Raw genomic sequence first — 21,674 nt, forward strand, 5'->3', positions numbered from 1 at the left:
ACCTGCACTAAATAATCAATACTGTATCCTTGATGAACAAGAGATACACAGGTACTGGTGGTCAAAAACATAGTTGTGTTCAGATAACTAGGTATCCTAAACACATGGGGTGGGTATCTTAAGGAAAAAAGGGAGTTTTTGCTTTTTTGGGCAAAAATTGTGTCCACTTACACTTCTATCAAAGCCAATTGGAAAGAAAAAATTATATATATTTTTTAATGTTTTTGAAAGTTTATTGGGCTTTAGATACTGGCATACTGAGGGTTGAGATTCTAAAAAACGAAGGATTATGAAAGCTTGCTTAAATTTATGTCTTGTTTTTTTTAAAAAATAAACTTTTATTAGTATTTTATTTTGATACATTGATTGTTTGTGATCATAAAAAAGCCATACAGTCACCATATGGTCATCGGCAAAGTACTTTGTTTATAAAAAATACTATTGATCACCAAATATTTTTTGCAGAAACAAAGCCATTGATCTCATAGCAGTGCTTGCATTGTGATCACATGACTTTGTCGGTAAACAAAGGATTAAGGCTTAGATTAGAGATTTGGTGTGCTGGCATCTTTAGGTTCATTTAGGTTAGTCTAAGGAAAAGCATTGGCTTTGGTAGTAGGGTAATCATTAGGACTAGCATTAAAACTAGCAAAATGCTCCTCTCCAGCCTCTCAAGAATATTCCGGACTCCAACTATTGACCTTCTCAAATTTATGAACTTAATATGGCATATATTATGGCTTCACACTTCCTTTGGTACTTTCAAATATGCAGTTTCTTCAGAGCATTACTGGCATCCAGACAGACCTCACAAAGGGGGATAGATATGCTCCTACAAGAGGGTGAACAATGTAAGTCTCTGTCAGGGATACATGCAGTCATAATGGATCAGTTATAATGCCTGAACCATCTCTCCCAAGTTATTTGATTGAGAAATGGGCATCACTAATAAACTGACCCTTATTAGATTATTGGCAACTAATTCAGTTGGGCTGAAGTTGGACATTAAAGTGGTATCCAGTAAGAGCTTAAGGGAGATACAATTCAAAATATTACAGAGAAATTATAACGCATTTGATAGTACCCTTAGCCCAGACCGGCAAGACAGACTAACAGCATGTCCGAAGTGTAGAATCTCCTGAGCCAATCGGTTTTACTTACTGTGGTGCTGCCCAATCTTTAGTGACTTTTGGAAGGCAGCCCTAAATTTCATGTCACAGTTGACAGGCTATTGACCTGTCCAATTATTTTTATATTGTTATAGACAATGATACACAGATTCCGGGGATTAAACTCACACAAAGATGCGGCCCCGATATGAGATAATATGTCTATTGGTCTTCAAGAAAATAATACTTCAACATTGGATTTCTAGGGTTCCTCTTCTTGTAAGGGAAGTCAGGGTCAAGGCCATTGCAATAAATCCATGTTAATAGATAAACTGAATGTCATTTGTAATAAGGATCAGAACACCAAATGCTTTTAATACCAAGTTTTTAATATCTGAACTAATGAGGGTCCAACTGGTAGAGTCGATGAAACTGTATAGGCATACAATATGGTAAGATAATGAAAATCTGAAAGGCACTTTGGGAGAATTAGATGTGCTATAACATAGTGCTATTGATATATAATTTCGCACTGTTTTATGTCTTTCTCTGTAATATTATAATATTGCAATATTGTAACATCTTTCAGTGAAGATAGTTATGAGTCTCTATTCCTTTGTCCTTTTCCCCTTTGTTTTCTCATGTTATAATTTTGCTGGAAACTAATAAATATATGCAAAAAACAAAAACTAGTGAAATGTATATATAGACATCATATAGGTTAGCGTTAGAGTAAGCATTAAAGTTAGGGTTAAGGTGTCAGTTTGAATTAGGGTTACATTAGAGTTTAGCTAAGGGTTAGCATTAAGATTTAGGTTAGGGTTCACCTCAGGGTAAGCATTGGTGTTAGGGTTTGGATTAGGGTTGGCATTAAGGCTTGCTGGATCACCCAGGTTCTCCCATTGCAGTCTATATTCTCCAGTCTTGGAGAGCTTTAATACATCAGAACCAGTTTATCCCTCCTCTCATCCTTACTCTGTTTACCTACACATGCAGTGTCATACTGCACCACTAAACATGTACCCTATCATTGCAGATATCCTTCTGTCTATTTCTAATGATCTCCATATCTGTGCAGCTTGAGAATGGAGGGTATAAGGTTTTGGCAAGCTGCTGACAGACACAAAGCGTTTATGAAAAGTAATTATTCTGGAACTCTAAGAGTTCAGACAGTGTGATAGCAATGTGAGGTAATTTATACAACACAGAGACAATTTCTGTATGCAAATGTGGCAGACAAAAGAACAAAATTAATTGAATCTGGGAGAAGTGTTAAGTCAACCTATACATAAACATTGGAAATGTATTTGATATATAATAGGCTTCATGCATTCCCTTTAAATTGCTATCGTTTAACAAAATATGTCATGTTTATTGGGTTAGTAAGATTATCATTCATTGGAAAAGATAGAAAAAAGCAAGGAGTTACATTGCATATTTAATTAATCATCTTTTTTGTCTTTATTGTTTTTTTTTTTTTGTTGATTGATGAATGAGCAGAGAGCCACAAAAAATTTGAAAGGAAGACTTGGTTAAAACGTTGTTTTTATCCAACCTGGAACATGGACCCAAGTACCAAAATTGCAAAGTGTTACTCAATCTTTTTAACACTTCTATTTTAAAAGGCACTGTTATTTTCCTGCATGCAATAGTTGATGTGTAGTAGGAAATAACGCATTAATCACTTTTTTAATAAAATATTTCTCTAGTAGCTGGAAATCCTGGAAGATCTCTTGAACCTAAATTCTCCAATAGTTAACACCACGCCACATAGCATGTAAATATTAGCTTTGGATTGAGTTGCCAGTTAATCATGGATAACATATGCCTAACACAATCAGATTTATTACATCAAACTTGTTTGTTCCTCCTTCAGGCACAATTCATTTCGGAGACACTTACCAAGACAGATGCAGGTGTCCAGTGTGGACTTCAGCATGGGCATTGAACCATTACAAAGAGGGGAGACCACCACCAGCATTGGCCGGATTAAACCCGAACTCTACAAACAGAAATCTGTTGACTCTGAAGACAACAAGAAAGAGGATGTTAAAACGTGTGGCAAACTCAACTTTACCTTGCAGTACGACTATGAGAATGAACTACTTCTTGTAAAAATCCTGAAAGCTTTGGAATTGCCAGCCAAGGACTTGTGTGGCACCTCGGACCCTTATGTAAAGATCTATCTCCTCCCTGACAGGAAGAAGAAATTTCAGACAAGGGTTCACAGGAAAACCCTAAACCCTGTCTTTGATGAGACTTTCCAGTTTCCTGTGGCTTACGACCAACTGAGCAATAGGAAACTGCATTTCAGTGTGTACGACTTTGACCGATTCTCCAGACATGACATGATTGGGGAGGTCATCTTGGATAATTTATTTGAAGTATCAGACCTCTCCAGAGAAGCCACTGTATGGAAAGACATTCATTGTGCCACAACTGTAAGTAAAATATATCTAGATATTGTCATATTTGCATTGGAGTGTTTGCCTATAGTTAGAATTACTTAGTTAAATTTAAATATACTTTTTCTGTTGGAGATAGTTGGGTAATGTTAGAGAGGAGAGATTTAACTACTCATTAAAGTGGCTTCCTCAGTGCCAAAAGCAGTGGTGGTTAAAAGAGAATTTTTAGTGCCTGTCATCCTGCTGCCAGTTTTGTGCCCACAGGTGTACCAGTCCAGGACATGGCAGGCTGCACATATAGAGCCAACAGACCACACATACAGCTGTAATGCTGCATGCATCTTGCAGACCACATGTTAGGTACCACCAGTCAAGAGCCATTAAAGAGAGACAGGTTACTCAATTACTTCAAAGTTTCTAGAGACATTTTGTAGCCTGCTATCCCAGCGAAACTCCCTGCTCACACTTTTTGAATAAATTGGTGATCTATAATTGCAGTTAAGGCTCATTGCAAAATGATCTTGTCACCTCCCTAATAAAAGCATCACCACACCACTGCTGGAGTCATCAGAACTTTGTCAAGAACCCACCAATAAACTCAATAATAGGTCAACATCAATAGTCAGCCGTGTGAGTACCCAAAGAAAAACCTTTCTACTAGTTTATGTCTTCTTTCGCTCTTTCCTGAGAACCATGGCATAACTACCAGTGCCACCAGACCTGCTCTCTCTGTCTCTCTTCGTATCCTTAGAATCTTGAGAACCACAAAAATGGTTTAAAGAAAGTGGTTCAGGCTGTTTAGGGACTCATCATCATTAAACCAGCCTGCTAGGAGCTTCTCAAATAATGCTAATCAAATTTGTATCAGTTACAGTTTTAGAGGCTGGTGCAGATAAAATTTTCAGCTTGGTTTAGGAAATTCAGAGCTGTGGAGGTCTGGTATTTTGCATAATATTGCCCCAACTACAGCAATCCTTTTATTTACTTCTGGTTACTAACTACTGCTAAATTTGCCATGTCCTGTGTAAATGAAAACCCTCACATGCTTATTTCTGCCTACTGCCACTTTTTTTGCAGTTGTTTGAAAAGAAAATGTTATTGATTTTTTTTTATATAGATGCTATGTTGTTTTTCTAGCATGTTATATTGTGTGCAACAATTTTAGACTGTAATCTAAACCAGATGGATATTGCTCTCTGACACTCCAACAGCTTTTAATGAACCACTGCCTAAAAGGGTTCTAGATACGCTCTTGTGTGTACCTTTGTGATGTGTGTCCTATATGACAAAGGTCCATTAGGGGTGTTTTTAAGTTACAACTTAATGAGGAAAAAGGAGGATTTCAGCTGCCTATACCTAGGGATCTTTGGATCGTTTTGAAATTTGTTTTTCACCAGTGCAAAGCTACAAATCCAATTTATTGATCATATATTTAGCTTGAGAACAAACTGAACAACAATAAAAATTGTACGTATGTTTTTGCTTACCGTTTCTTATTAGCTTTAGTGTCTGCATTGGTTTTTCCTTTCCTAGGGGGACACATGTCATCGTACTGTATCAATAAAACAGCAGCACCCTTAGAAAAGGACTATAGAACACTCTTCTCTTCCCATAACTATGGGTACTATGTTTGATCAAACATGGAAATATGGAAGTCATTCCTGACTTACTTTTAAAGGTGCTCACAAAACTTTACAGGATTACGTCTCCTATATATTATAACGCAGATAAGTGATAAGCCACCCACATGTGCTAAAGCAAAAAAAAAAAGAAATTCTGATACAGCTCTTTCTTTCAAATTATCACTTGTTCTCATATCAGCTATAGCAAACAATACATCCTCCAGGGAGGAACAATGGATCTAGAACAATGTATTCTCACTATTTTTCCAAAGTCTCCCACCTATAATACAAATTAAAAGGAAGATTCTAAAGCATATTATACAATTTCTATCTTTGATGACTTTTCATTGTCATGTAATCCATATCATAATTACCTCCTGAGCTTCACAGGGATCTGGTAATTACTTTCAAACCCATACAACACTGTCTCTAATTAATCTCACCAGTCCCAGGTCTGAGGTGCTAAATGTAAATGAGCATATAGAGCCTGAAAGCTTTTTTTATGCTAAAAGAACATTCCTTCTGTAGTGAAAACACATTGGTACCAAGTTCTGGCCTACTTAAGGAGATTTTCCTATTCCAGTGACACCTATAATAAATATGGAGGCAGTGATCATCTCTAAGACAGGGTAGGAAAGATTGCAATACAAATCTTGTTAAAAGTACTAAGCTTTCTATATTTCCCATCAATTCCTGGTCTGACTGGAAGTAAGAGATAATGGACCTGATTTATTAAAGCTCCTCAAGACTGGAGAAGATACACTTTCATCAGTGAACCTGAATGATTCAGCAAAACTGGAATGTATCTGGTCCAGGATTGAAAACATTTGCTAACAAATAGCAAACAACTTTCGAGAAATACATTCCAGGTTTGCTGGTTCACCAGGGTCCACTGATGAAAGTGTATCTTCTCTAGTCTTTGAGAGCTTTATTAAATCAGACCCAATCTCTCAAATAAAGACACATATGGCAATCATAATTCAGCAGGGGTTCCAACTCTTACCTCTATATCTGAAACTAATTAGAAAAGAGAACTGAGATCTGACAACCATGCTGAGAATTTTAATACAACAGGGTCAATGTTGTCAGGTCACCTAAGGAAGCCAGGAGATTACTCAATTTCTGCTTGATCAATATATTTTTTTCTTTGCTTGCAACAGGATATCCTCACTTAGTTGTCACCAGAACACAGTGACTCCCCTGAGCAGTTGCACAAAAAGCAATAAACACAAGACAGAGACCTTAACTGTTCCACAGGCTAAAATTGGAACAAAGTTTGGCCTTTACATACATTTTAAGACAAAACAGGACCCCAGGCAAGGTTGCAGTTGCCCAATTTAAATGACATTGGATTGGTACGGATTTTCAATAAGTAAAATAAAATAGAGAAGGTGCTCTAACTGCATTGTCTATCCTTGCCTAGCCCTAATTGACAAAGCTTATAGGAGATCCTTCCCTGAACTAATAGGCAGGTGCACAACTTTACCACACCTTTTTTATGTCTTTCATAGGAAAAAACTGCACCATTCCAATAGCTATAAACAAAATATTCATATTCTTGCCTAAACTAAATTCTCTTTAGGTACCTCCCCTAGGAACCTGCTGAAGAAAAATCTGCTCTGGGCAATGGAGTGATTAGTAAAGTAATGAAATTAGATTGGAAATGTTGATTTATCTGATCACGGGGTGTATTTCAGCATCAAATCACCAGAGAATGGTTGGGAAATTCCGCAAGGAAATCATAAGATTTACATATAAATGTGCTCAGATTGAATTAGAAGGCGACCATATGCTTCTGAAGGGAAACACACTCCTCGATGTTTGTTGATAAAATATGCCCAGACTTCTCTATTTTGAAGCTGATTAGGAAATTATGAATGTTCTTCCAGGCACGAAGCTGGCAGCTGTCGCGGAAATTTCTGATGCTTGTTGTTTTTCTTAAGCTGTACTAAACAAATCTTTTTCCTTAAATTTCCGTCAGAATGAACCCCAGTGTGCCTGCTGTCCTGAGAAAGAGTGGAAACAAACTCATTGGTGTGGGTGAGCTTTTACCATAACCGGCAAATATGCACAGCATACTATGCACAGCATGCTTGCCAAAACTAGTACACACCTACTCTCTTCTTAGTACCCTGCATCGATGATTGGTCCAGGATCCTGTCATCACTGCATCCCCCAAAGCTGCCTTTTCTGACTCTTCCACGTCTATCTCAATCCTCTTAGGCTATTGGGCAACCATGAATAATGTAAATCCTGCACATACACAGGAGTAAGATTGCCTCCAGCTTCCTGGATTGTTCTTGGTGGTGCCAAGGATATAGCTGAGCTCAACAATGCATGGTGCATGCACCTTGCAGATGTCCAATGTTAAGTTGCCCTCTTCCCCACATTAATATGTAAAAGAGAGCAGGACTAGGGCCGCCCATATTCCAGGGCAGCAACAGGTGTGGAGGAAAGGACTGGCTTCCAGGGTGGAGATAGGAATTTATCTCTAATACAATGGTAAATACCTATACAGGACAGAAGTGGGAGGTTACCAAGAGCAAATATATATTAGCTAACCTGAATTCACCTTTTAAGTATATTTAGGACTAAGAACATTTTTTTTTCTTTTTGGTCACCAAATCAGTTATAGAGAGCAAATCTTCCTAGTGGTGACATTAAACCTGTAAAGGTATCTAACCCCTCTGTCCAAAGTTAAAAAGCAGGAAAAGTTAAGAATCCTTTATCAGGGTTTTTATGTGCTGTTGGAGAAATTAGACTCATCTACTGTCTGTAAAACTTAACAGGAAGTGAAATAAAGTCCCTTCAATATATAAGCTGAAATCCTCTCTTAGACAGTTGTGTCTCCTTTGGAAGATATTTCCCACATCTTTTGTTTTGATGACAAGTGTAAAAATCTGCATTTCTTATTCCTGACACTCTAAAAGACCACTAAGGAGAGAGGGTGAATATCCCCAGTGGGGACACAGACAGCAAAAAAAATGGAACCAAAGTAAAAAAAATTGTACAACACTTTGGAGATCCAAAACTTTTCAGTGAATTTCAAACTGAAAAATTTCAGTGTCAGAGTCAGATGAGAGCTTTCTTCTGATTCAGAGTATTGTACTTCTTTATCCCCACTACTCTGGAATATAAGAAAAATTATTTAACTCGTCTTATGACCTATTTACTTGCTGCAACAACAAAAATAAATGTAGTGAGAAGGATACAGTACAAACAGCAAACAATTATCCCGACTAGTAAAACACTTGATGAAATGTAAGCAATTAGCCTCCATTCACTGCACCACGATGAGTCTGCAGCGGATGTAGATGCGGAAGACTTGCATAATTCTAATTATGTTTTATAGTCCCCGGGGAAGAATTCCGAAATGTCACAATCGTTAGCGTTCATCAAATTCGTATTGTGCTGCTTGCAAAGTTCATCCTCATAAAACCAATTGTCCTGATTCAGTCAAAAGATTTCCAACACGAGCAGTGGTCTCTTTTCTGGGAGTCTGCAGAAGAAGAAGAAGGAAACTTATTCTCATATATGATCACTGGTCAACACACAGATTAGTGTGTAAGACAACCTTAAATCCAAATCTATAATATAAGAAGAACAGTCATAAAGGATAACTAAACCTAAAAAGAAAAAAAAATGTGAGCAAGAGAGTTCTTTTTTTTTTTTTGCTTTTTTTTCACCATAATACAAACTTACATTCTTCTGGTGTTGGGATCTTTGGTCATCTTGATCCACCAGGCCAGAATTACATAACTCAACACATGCATGCACACGGGAGTTTATTCATTCCCGACAGCCAGCTTTGATGGGATCGTACACTGAACTGCACATGCACAGTTCACTTGTACATCATAGAGAAGATTGCGAGGTATGTATGTTTGTTTTACTGGAGAGAAGACAAAACCTGTCCCGTCTGCAATAAAAAACCCTATTGCTCACAATTTTTTAAGTTTTTTGAACCTCTTGGTATCTTGGTCTGTATGAACTATTCCTGACACAGTATACAGCAACACTAAAATTTTCACAGATGTTCCACCTATGAATTGATGGCTGTCCTTGAACAGTCACCACAGATATCAAAAGGTCCACTTTACAACAGAACATAACATAATAAAAAACTTTGCTTAGGCTAAGATAATGTCATATGTTAATGTTAGATGATAGTTGCCTAAAACAAGCAATCATGCTTATCCTGAACAAAATCTGATATGTGTACAGCGTTCCCCCAACATCATTCATCAGTCCACCATGAATGATTGAGAATGACCTTTCTCCACTGTTCTGGCTTTGGTCTACTCTTCTTAGTCTCCTTAGTCTTTCCTCCATCTCTTGTAAACACAGCCAAGACCTGTACAGGTGCCAGAGTAAACCATTACGTAGATGGTGGATAGAAATGGAAAAAAGTGGCCAGTTTGGTTATTGAAAAGTTAGTCAACTTTCTAGGAAGTTGAATTTTCTAGCTGAATCCCATTGAATCCCATGAGGAAGCTGAAAGTTCTCTTTTGAGTGAATACATTGCATCTTGTACTGCCTATGGGAACCGTAAATTTCTATACTTTGTGCTAGAGCAAAGAAAACAGAATATTTATTTGAGCCATGAAATGATTACTTACAGTGCAGTGATCTATTATTAAATTGGTCTTGTATGACCGTGTTGACATGGGGGTGATCATAATGACAGAGGCAATTGTGTGGGGCAGAGCTGGCCAGAGTTGGTTTCAAATAACAATAAAGAAGTAGCTGGTGTGTATTTAATTCCTCTGATAGTTTCTTATAGCTGTGGTAAAGAGAGACACTTTCCAATAATGGCAGTATTTTAACTTTTTAAAGACAGCATGGAACAAAGTAGGAGTTCATAATAAAATCCCTCTTCATTTTAATAATCTTCCAAATGACAGTAGAAATAAAAAAAAAATATATTGCCCTAAAAGAAAAAGTTGCAGTGCTGCCTGAAGGGCGTCCATTTTTAGAAGTGACACTTTATTTGGAATAATGTTAATTAGCTTTAAAAGCTAGGAATGACAGCTGTGACAGAAAGCAGCAACTATCACCAAGCATTATGTCACTTGCTGCACAATGCTTCCCTCCTAAATATTACACAGCTCCAAATTTTCATTAACTTGCCCTCAGCAAAATGAGAAAATATAGAAAATAATTTTCAAAGCTGTTTTATTTAATCCCTTAACATGAGACAATGATACAAAGTGTATCAAAATAGAGAAAATAGATACAGTAGAGGGGGGTGTCCCCATTTTTACTGATGACCATTCTCAATAAGAAAAAAATGAGAGCAAAATTTTAGGAACAACTGATCAAAAAGGGGTGCTCTATTCTTGGGAGATTTTTTCTAGTTGCATCTCTAAGACAGAAAGTGAATGAAAATTTCCCCAATAGTGCAATAACCGTAAAAAAAAAAATAACCTGGCAAGAGTTTAACCCTTTTATATTCCATCCAGGACTACAATCATAGTTTTAGCTATACATTCAATTAAAGGTCCAGTTTAGCTTTAATACCGATAAGATAAATATTAACAGGTATGGAAAATGCCTAAAGAATGTTGTTGAAATGAAATAGGTTTTTAGGTTAGGTTTTGAAGGTAAGTTAAGTACACTCAAACCCCCAAATCTCATATAATCTTTACCAGCTTTAAATGAAACCTATGTTGATCTTATGTTCTTAACCTTCTTGCTCCTTATTCAGGCACTTTGTGTTATAGGGTGACAACGCTTTGTTATCTCTGCATTGTCACCCCGTCACATGGAAGGACAAGGATGAGATAAGTCCCATCATCGACAAACTAAACCAAATGAGTTGGTTGCGACTGAATTATTGATACTTTAGGGAATGGATGTTTTCAGAAAGTGCACAAATGTAAAACTCTGCTTTGAAATTGTAGTGTTCCCTTCTAGTTGATCATTACTCACCAGCTACATATATATATAACATAACTGGTTGCAAACATCATTTTATTTTCACATTTGTAAATATTGATGACTATCTTCCGTTGTTCCTATAAAAAGCTTATTACCGTGTGCAGATAATGGCAGATCTTTAGTTTAATGACTGTTCAGCAGGATTTTCATCAGAGTCAAATTACCAGCCCTGTGAGGGGTAACAGAGGGTATTTCCTAATCATTTGTTCCTGTGATTACTGCCTTCAGCTGATGTTATGGTCATTGTCTGCAGAATAAGGCTGCTGATCAAAATGCAGGATTTCATTAATTCCCAGAGGGACATTTGTCTATTTCCAGTGCAAAAGTCTCTCATGTTAACATAACAGCTTAATATTAAACTCATTTTTGATGTCACTTTTATCTTTTTAATTTGTTCAGTCATATTTTCTGTTATTGTATTAAATTTAGAGATCTATAGATTCACCACTAGAAGGAATTCCTGACAGGTCGCAATGCAATTTCTCTATTTTAAGGTGTAAAAAAAAAACCCTAACAACTTTATCCGATTTGCTCCTATTTTATCTGTTAAAAGTTGGTCAGCTGACAGAGTGTCCTTTCCTTTTCATGTATTGTGATTGGTTGTATAAGGTGATAAGCATATTAGGAAAGCCAAGCATGAAGCAATGGGACAGTAAATGATCCTGTCAGTTTCTTTGCTGGGATAGCTATTAGGCGACAGCATGCACTAGTTTAAAAAGACAATCTGCAGCAAGCATAAAATCCTCCAAAAATGGGGGAAACGTTTATTGTGTTTGAATAATAATTTACATTCATTTTTTTTGTTTTTAGGAAAGTATAGATCTTGGGGAGATCATGTACTCACTTTGCTACTTACCTACTGCTGGCAGAATGACACTCACTGTTATCAAGTGCCGGAATTTGAAAGCAATGGATATCACTGGCTCATCTGGTATGTCAGTAATATAAAGTAGGGAATAATATTTGTTGTTACCTGTCCTACACCCAGCAGATTCAATTGTTAAGTCTAGCACCAATGTCTTTACAATATTTTTATTTGATGACATATTAGCAATCTGCAACTGAATATATGGTGACTTGGAAAAGTTATGGTCTATCTCTCAACTTTTAACTTTTAGAAAAGAGGGGCAGCTATGGCAGACCACAGCACAGACCACAGTATAGACCTCAGTAACAAACTACCATGGCAGACCACAGTGCAGACCCCCGTAACAGATTCCCAGTGCTGACCTCAGTAACAGACCGCCATGGCAGACCACAGTATAGACCTTAGTAACAAACTACCATGGCAGACCACAGTGCAGACCTTAGTAACAAACTACAATGGCAGACCACAGTGCAGACCCCCGTAACAGATACCCAGTGCTGACCTCAGTAAGAGACCCCCATGGCAGACCACAGTGCTCACATCACTGAGAAAGAGCTACTGGAAACCCCTTTTTATAGGGACGTCTCTGGCACATATTGTTCCAGCTGACCACAGTTGTAATTTCAGGCTCAGCATGGGTTCTTTAAAATTAAAGATTGTGAAATTCACTTTAATTTAAATGTACGTAATTACCTTGAACAAGCAAATCTATGATCATGCTAAACCTGAAGCTCATATCTAGTTACTGAATAGCTGTATATAGCACATAGATGTTTTAATACAGGGCAGGTTTCCTTTAAACCTCATGAACAAAATATTGTATTCCAATGGCAATTAAATGTTAGCAGAAGGTAAGAGAGCAAAGATACGAGATAAAGGGACATTTTCGTCCCTGGCTTAGCCCAGGACAAGTTCGACAATAGATTTCTAATTACATAATATCCCTGCATCCAATTACTATCTCTACCGCAGAAGAAAAATTACTTAAATAATTCTGAAAAGGTCTGCTGGAAAGAACAATTTATGTAATCAATGATACAGGTAATTAGAGGTGATTCAGGACTGGAAGACCTGGAGACGTTTTATTAGCAAGGATGGTGGCGTGTGGTAATTTAACATAGGATTCTCAAATTATAAACACTTTCCCTTACTGCTCTGTTCTAAGAGACAAAAAGGAAAAAGGTGATGGCACTTTTTGACTTCTTTTTGTCATGTGTCTCTACACAAAGGCAACAAGATAGATAAATTCATATTTCAGGGAAGTTAAATAAAAAAAAAAAATTAAATCAAAGTTGACTTCCAGGAAAACAGCTAAACACAGAAATGAATTATGGATACAAGGACTCTTTAACTTGCCAAAGGATTTGTATTTCTGTCCAACGTTTCCTGAAATGAAGGCAACCTAGCAATATGGCTTTTCTTTGCTGCAGATAACCAGTACAGCCAGGTCACCACCCTGCCCCCAGCCTGTTATTGGACAGTGAATGAGCAGAAGCAGAATAATAGGTCAATAACCTGCTCCCTCTTGTTTAGTTTATAGCTCTACATTATTGTAAAAATTGAATAAAATTACCAATGTTCTTCTCTTTTTGGAAGATGTATACCAGACACTTTACAGAGGATATTTTTACATTTTAGACCCATATGTTAAAGTTTCCCTGATGTGTGAAGGGCGCAGACTGAAAAAACGGAAAACTACCACAAAAAAGAACACACTAAACCCTGTCTATAATGAGGCCATCATCTTTGACATCCCTCCAGAGAACATGGACCAGGTCAGCCTCTCAATAGCGGTCATGGATTATGACAGGTTAGTGTCTTGGCCTCTGAGCTCTATCTCTGGTTGGGATCCTGTGTGAAAAGAAACAGAAAGGCTACCTTTATTAATTCTGATCCTGATCAATGATGCCTGCTTGACTTTCATGTTGATCCTCTTGGTGGGGTCTTAGGGCCTGATTTATTAAAGCTCTCCAATGCTGGGGGGAATACACTTTTCACAGTGAAGCTGGGTGATCCAGCAAAACTTGGTTGGATTTCTTAAAAGTAATTTGCTATTTGTTAGCAAATGTTTTCAATGATAGACCAGATCCACTCCAGGTGTTTTGGATCACCCAGCTTCACTGATGAAATTGTATCATCTGCAGCCTTGGAGAGCTTTAATAAATCAGGCCCTTAATCCTTATGTACACTATAAAAAACACATATCACTGAATTGTGAGAATGGTAAAGGTAACCTATGCCTTCTGTAATTAAAGTGAATTTGTGCCTAGGTAGGCTATGGACATTAAAGTTGAACTCACAAAGAGTTAATTTAGATGAATTGTTCACTAGACATAAAGGACATTAATCTATTTTGTGGGCACCAAATACCTTTAAAAAGACAGTGTTGTGAACTTTGAAAATACATTTCCCAACAATTCTTATAGATGTATAGATGAATGAGGACTTTTTTTAAAGCGCTTCTCCTGCTTCTTAAGGAAAGTATTATTCTGTGCATTACCTTGCATATGTTCACATTAACACTCTTTATATCAGTAGTGCTAAATAGCTGATTGTTTTATATTATTGACAACTCACAACTCCAATTATCATTAGCAGCTCTGTTAAACAGAGATGCTGTGGATGCTAAATTCTACAAAAGCTACTAATCATCTCAGCCTACAGCATAGTGTGTGCTAGTTTTGTGTCCACAAACGGTAGGTTGTTTAATAATCCTTCATTCACCTTACCAGCAATGCTCAGCTCTTCTGCAGACGTCACTGTTTGCTGAACACAAATCTTTAAAGCACATGTAAACCCAATAACCAATATATTGGCTTTCCATGAAGAGGGTAGCTCGGACTTTCTAGCCCATCCTTCACCACCACCATCAGAACCTCTACCTGCTTACCAACCGCTCCTCCACCAATAAATACCCAGACACCAATATCGGATTTCAATTGGCTGGCAAGCAGCCGTTTAATTAAACACCAATAAATAAATTACCCATTCAAGTAATTAACACATATATAATAATAAATAAATTACAAATAAATACATTTACACTTTTGATATGCAAGCATACATTAACATAACATAACACTTCATTATTATTACTTAACGGGTATTATATAAGGCAAACCTATTACATTGAATATAACCTATTTAACCAACAACCTAATTCCTCCCTTTTATTAATACCTAACCATAACAACAATATCCATAATGTTATCAAACTCCAAACTCCCAAGTATACACTCAAACAACCAGGCTGCAGGTCTCAGAAGGCAAAATCCGTACCCAACAGGACTTTAATTCTTCCAACATCTCCACCTTGGCCCCTAGCCACTCAGCACCGCCTCAGGAGCCATAATCATCCGTTCACCATAAAGGGAGAGACCCAACCAAAGAGGATCCCCCCTGCCAAATTCCACCACTTTACCAATGCACTGGATCCTTGCCTTCCAAAACCCCAACCGCTAAAATTAACCACACTTTCAAATTATAATTATAACTAAAAAAGGGGTGGGTGGGCCTCCTAAATTCTTATGGCTACGGGCCTCTCTTACTGAAATGGAACTTAATTTGTTTTCTTTTTTAGACTGTGTATTGTTATTTTCACCTGGCGATTTTTCCTGTACTTACTCACAATGCTGTAGTATGAAGGTGCAGCGTTGTCACTCTACAATTAAATACTACCAGAAAAACACTTGGAAGAAAGATAACATATTTATTATACATTGCATGAATATTGGTATTGAGTTGGGATATTCTTTAATGTAATTTTCCATACTTCTCAGTATAGGGCCCTTTAATCTAAGAATCTTTCATGTAATCCCTTAGCTTCATTTATTACAAGAATGATTCCTAAAATCCTATTGAATTAGATTGCAATTTAATACATAAAACTCAAAAAGTAATTTGAAATATTTTTGAATTGAAGAGAATCTGAGATACACTGAAAACATTCCCTAGTGGTGAATTTTCCAGATCTATTTCTTTCAATGACAGTAAATTATTCAACATTCAAGTTAATGTAAGATTCACTGCTTTATAACTATACCCCTAGATATTCAGGATAATAGATTGTTGAATAGATTTGTCCTTTTTATTGTATTCTGAGTTATTTTCTACATTAACCTTCTGATTGCCAGATAGTTGTGGGTAAGCCTAATAAGGTGATATTTTTTTACAGGGTGGGCCACAATGAGGTGATCGGAGTATGCAGAACTGGCGTTGATGCTGAGGGACTTGGCAGGGACCACTGGAATGAGATGCTGGCTTATCCTAGAAAACCAATCACACACTGGCATGTCCTAACAGAGGTAATCCTCTCTCAGTTCATTAAGGCACAGAGAGTAATAGCGACATTTTCATTTTATACCTACACCATTTGTACAGATAAATAATAAAACATAGCAAGGCATGCCCACCTCCTTAAATAAGAACTAAGTTGTTTTACTGACATTTTATCAATCTTAAATACCAAATAAATTGGCTATATTGAATGGACAAATTCAAGGTCTAAATATATACCACACATAGTTTTAGAAAAAAACACCCATTCATATATTATGAGTATGGGTAAAAGTGGTGCTGGGTTAAAAATCAGGATCTGCTTGCAGATGATGTGGCAGATTTAAGAATATGAAGTAGGTATTGTCATTCTGCTTCCTAGGTCACACATACCCACCAACTACTGGGGGACCTTTGGGTGAACACTTGGGGTAGAAAAGGAATGGGGGCAGAACAAGAATGGATCTCCTGAACAACCAGTTGTGGTGGTGTGGTAGTGGGATTTGTGAATGCAAAGTAGCTATCCAACATGCTTTAGAAGTTCACCTTTTTAGGGGCTTTTTGTGTTGTAGATGGTGTCTATAATACAATCCTAAACTGGCTTCAAGGGGGACTCTCCCTGTGAATTTGTCACAAACAGCATGTTTATTACAACACAACAAATGATGCAACATTGTTAAAAAAAGGTTTTGTTTTGGCAGCCCTGTCTAATAAGTAGATGGGGTGAAATTTAGTCCAAATTTAATCTTATTTAAAGTTATCTGTAGTCTTACATTTTCTCTATTGTCTAGTTTCTCCAACCAGATTCTCCCTTTCATCCTACTTATATTTTTGAAAAAGGGTTGACTTGCTGATTCGCCATAGGTAGGTTCCCCTAGATCTATATGTAGTATGGTCACAAAAATATCAATATTATAAAAAATGTTTAAACAAAACATATCACTGTTAAATTAGAAACATCATATTATTAATAATATAAATAACAGAAGAATTCTGTAACTTATTTGATGTTTGTATCTTTTGGAATGCAGTTGCCAGGTCGGGCGACCAGCTTTGACAGTCAAGGTTCGTGCTCTTCACCGAAGCCTCCTCTGACACCATGAAAGTTGTTGTCGTGGGCATTTTGTAACCTGTAACCACAACAAATGCTTACCTATGATGTGAGTGTCCTTATCACAGTCTGTACAGCAGCCAATTACAAAATGGTGTGACAACGCTCACTGGGGTTAAGGAGCACCTTGGATGCACAAGCAGAGGATGGGTCTGAGGCTTGTACATGAGGCCTACCCCACTATTTGCGAAGGGTGCATTCAGAAGCGTGATCTATAACACAGACACACTCAGGAGTAACATTTCTATGTAACCTTTTGAATACACAGGTGCCACCAAACTGGGGAGGGGAATGCCTGACTACGAAGCATTGCATTTTGGGTGTGTGTAGGGCCATTGACCCTTTTATAGAACCATTCCCAAATCTCATGGGGCTTACATCAAACCAGCAGTTAAACAGCAGTGAATGAGTTACACACAAAAAAAGATTTAAAAAAAAAAAGTATGCAGAGTAATTATGTCTAAAAAGAAATCAGTCTTACAAAGCAAAACATTTAAATATTTATATTGCTATTTACATATTTTTGTAAATTTACATTTTGGTGTTTCAATATACAAGGGCTGGGCTGTAGAAAAGAAATATTTATTTGCTGTTCTTATTTGACAAATCCCTATAGAATTTCTGTATTTTGACATAGTTTTCCTTCTGTTGAAATTGTTTTGATCAAAAAGAACCCTCAGATTTACATCAATGGAAGAGGGTTACAATTTTCTTTAATTCTGATCATTTAATGTGTATTATTAAAGAACAACTCCAGGCAAAAAGGTGAAATACATACACATGAATAGATTTAGCTGCAGAAACATTGTAATTTCATTTTGCCAATTTTGTGATCCAGATGTTCCAGACTGACAGCAAAGCCAATTTGACTACTTCATCACATTACTATGTTCTACAATTAACAAGCTGCCAGTTATAAATTCAGACATTGGGCCTGATTAATTAAAGCTCTCCAAGACTGCAAAGGATACATCATACAAAGGATACATCACATACATTTTCATCAGTGAACCTGGGTGACCCAAAAAAACCTGGAATGGATCTTTTCCAGGATTGAAAACATTTGCTAAGAAATAGCAAATTACTTTAACAAATTTATTCCAGGTTTGCTGGATTACCCAGCTTCACTGATGAAAATGAATCCTCCCCAGCCTTTTAAAGCTTTAATAAATCAGGCTTGTTATATAGTATAGTACCGTTTGGCTGGCTTATACCACTGCCCCTATCCTTTCTATTCTTGCTTTTCAATGGATTCGAGAAAGGTAATCTAAAAATGTCCCACAGACTGTATTTCAAACTAAATGCCTGAAGTTCTTCTTTAGAAGTATAGGTATAAATGCTAGAAAAAACAAAAAGTGTCTGATATTGATTAATATATATGCAATTTAGAAAATCAGGGAAAAAAAGGAAAAATCGAATGTATAGAAATATACAGAATACAGACAATTGGAAAAGTAGAATTATTGCCCACAACATCCGTTCAAGTTATACCTTTTAAAGGCCACAAGCAATTTGATTTGTCTTTATAGGCAAGTGCTCCATTTTTGTTAGAATGTTTGTAACGATACTATATATATTTATTTATTTATTACACTTCAACACATGTATGAGCCTACTGAATAGGTAAATGCATGCAGCAAAACTTAAGCTTTTCACCGCTTTCCATCAACTTTTACTATTACAACTTACTATTAAATTAGGTTTACAATCTGTGCTCCTAGTGTTTACAGCTAATTTTTATTTTAAATATTTTTTCTTTTAAAGATTTATTTTTCTTTTAAAGATTTCCTTTAACTGTTTAGGTTCTCATTTTAAAAGGTCTGTGTACCCAAAACTGATATTTTAGTTGTGGTTGTGGGTGGATTGTCTTGGATTGATATTCCAACTGTTTGGATTTTGGTTCTGGGACTCAGCATGCAAAATCTACCAGCTGGAAATTTTTCACCCTTACCCATGTAACGTATCTTTATTCTTACTACTACCAAAGACGGAGTTCCTAAAACATCCACTGTCATATAAAGTAAAACAAAAAACACATGAAACATAAGACACACTTTGTCTTCTGTCCCTTGAAGGAAGAGGGAGGTGGGTGGAGTTTGCTACATGAATTCAGCTCAACCTCACCACCTCTATGCTCAAATGAGATATGAGTTCTGATCAGTCTCACATATAAATTACCAACAACTCACCTTTTATGTCATTTTTTTATTTTTATTTTAGCTGCCAACTTGACTCTTGCTGGAAGTGCAAAAGTTCAATTTGATTCTCTGAGATAGTTAGTGGATTGGAATGTAACTTGTATTTTTTAGCTGAAATCTAAGATGTCATTTGGAATGGGTGTCTGGACATTTGTGAACAGCTCACAAGCGGTAAGCACAGGGTGCATTACACCTGGCATCTTTATTCCTACACTTCTCCATTCATTGTGGCCAAATCCTGACTGATTCTGTGTAGAGGTGGGTTGAGTCCTGTGTTAAAACCAATCCAGCTGGTGGGCTCCATTGGCTGAGCCATATGTTGTGTATGAGAGTAGTAACACCATATACTATGCTTGTCAATGACAGGTATAGCCTATGGCTTGGCCAATCAAAGGGCAGATATTGCTATGCTCTATACCTTTCATTGACAGGTATAACATATAGCTTTATCTAAAAGGTTTGAATAGCCAAATCTAGACTAACCAAACCTGTACAGAAACAATACTCAGACTTGGGATTCTTGTCAATTTTGACTCAAGAACCTCTATTTCTGAGCCTTTGCTTGGCTGGACGGATCTGTAGCAGATGCAGGTCTGCATTGTTAGTTTGGTAATTTTTTTTTAGGAAAGCTTATCAATCAAGACAGCAAGTGCTACCTAAATCTACCTAAAGGTGTAGAACCCAAAAAAAAAAAATGTAATATAGTGCAAGTTACCAATCCCTAGATGCAGTGGCTGTTTTTTCAGGTTTCTTCTTCCCTTTATTTTCACCCAGGAACAAAAAATATAGCTATGGAAGATAACATTGTTTGAGCTTTCAGTTTAGTGAACAAGAAATGTCAGGGACACTGAATTTCTGACAAGATCAACAGGTATATATTTCTATACTTGCACAAAATGTACTTTAGTTTTAAAAGAAAAAGTATTGCAGCCATCATATCTATGGTCTGGTAAGCTGAAAAATATAACATTATTGTTCTTGGATTGAGATACTGAGTTATCATAACCAGATCAAATTCCTCAAATTCTGAAACACTTGTTTGCCAGCTTGCGTGCCTTACTTCTCAGCAGTACACACAGACAAGTGTATCACCTACTCCTTAATTTATTTCATTAGGGTCATTTTCCTTAACACATATCTTTGCTTTCTTAGCAGCAAGTTCAGCGGTTCCAGTTTCCTGCTGTGTATTATAAGTTATTTGTGCTGCATCTTAAACAGAAAGGTTGAGGGGGGAGGGGGTATTGAGTGCTATTTTTGCAGCTGCTGACCTTCCGTTTTAATGGCACTTTCAAGACAGTACATTAGAGCTAGCGCCTATTATAATGTTGTTGAAAGAGCCAATTAGTACAAGGACAGTCTGTTGCTATGACACAGACCTCTCAGTCTCTGCACAGTTTGGCACACTGATGCTGTATACACATTAGTACATGAAAGGTTTGTATTAGGCAAGCTTGCAGGTGAGCAATTTGCACTTACCCCTTTACGGGGCAATGGTACTTGCTTGGGAAAAATGTCTGTGTTGGGTGGGTAACCTCTGACATTTGCATTGCTAGTCAAATTTTGCAAAACTAAGTTAAAAAAAGTTAATTGTTTGTATAAAAAATGTTAAAATAACACAAATGCATGGCAAAACATGCAAACTGAACTGTTACACTGAGGTCTTGCCCCTCTCCCAGCTTGTGACCTGACAGTGAAATCAAAAGCAGTACATTGATGAGCTCACTATTTTTTGGGTTGGCTGTTCAAAAAAATACATTTTATGGTGTATAAATAAATACAGAGCTGCAATATATATATTTTTTAATATTAGCGCATAACTAACCATTTTAGATGTGGGCTTCGGCAGGTGCTTGCTTCTGGAGCCCTAAACCCATAGTCTAGGTTTGGACTAGTGTTTTTACTGCAGCCTTTACCAACTTTTTTGGCCTGAAATTGCTCATAGTAGTCCAGTTGTGGACAGGAGGCAGTTGTAGGAGTCTGGGAACAGTTTCAAAAACACTTGGTTTTTCAAGGTGTTTCCAAACACTTTTACAAGTACTTTTAGGGGCTTGCAAAATCTTTTTTTTTTTACTGGAGGATTCTGGACATTTTAGAGCAGTGATCGCCAACCTTTCCGACCTCACAGACCACCAAATCCTTTGAATTT

At 37.0% G+C, this 21,674-nt stretch overlaps 1 protein-coding gene across 1 annotated transcript in view; it reads left to right on the forward strand.

Annotated features, from left to right (window-relative positions):
- SYT10 (synaptotagmin 10) overlaps positions 1-20,695 on the forward strand; it is a 38,990-nt gene extending 18,295 nt beyond the window's left edge. Inside the window, exons 3-7 of the mRNA XM_072400123.1 lie at positions 2,986-3,550; positions 11,887-12,007; positions 13,583-13,754; positions 16,119-16,248; positions 17,251-20,695. Of these exons, the coding sequence (XP_072256224.1) occupies positions 2,986-3,550; positions 11,887-12,007; positions 13,583-13,754; positions 16,119-16,248; positions 17,251-17,322 (1,060 nt within the window). The 3' untranslated portion in view covers positions 17,323-20,695. The remainder of the gene's footprint in view (positions 1-2,985; positions 3,551-11,886; positions 12,008-13,582; positions 13,755-16,118; positions 16,249-17,250) is intronic.
- The last annotated feature ends 979 nt before the right edge of the window (positions 20,696-21,674 follow it).

The sequence above is a fragment of the Pyxicephalus adspersus genome, chromosome 2, assembly GCF_032062135.1.
Source record: "Pyxicephalus adspersus chromosome 2, UCB_Pads_2.0, whole genome shotgun sequence".
Taxonomy (NCBI): Eukaryota; Metazoa; Chordata; class Amphibia; order Anura; family Pyxicephalidae; genus Pyxicephalus; species Pyxicephalus adspersus.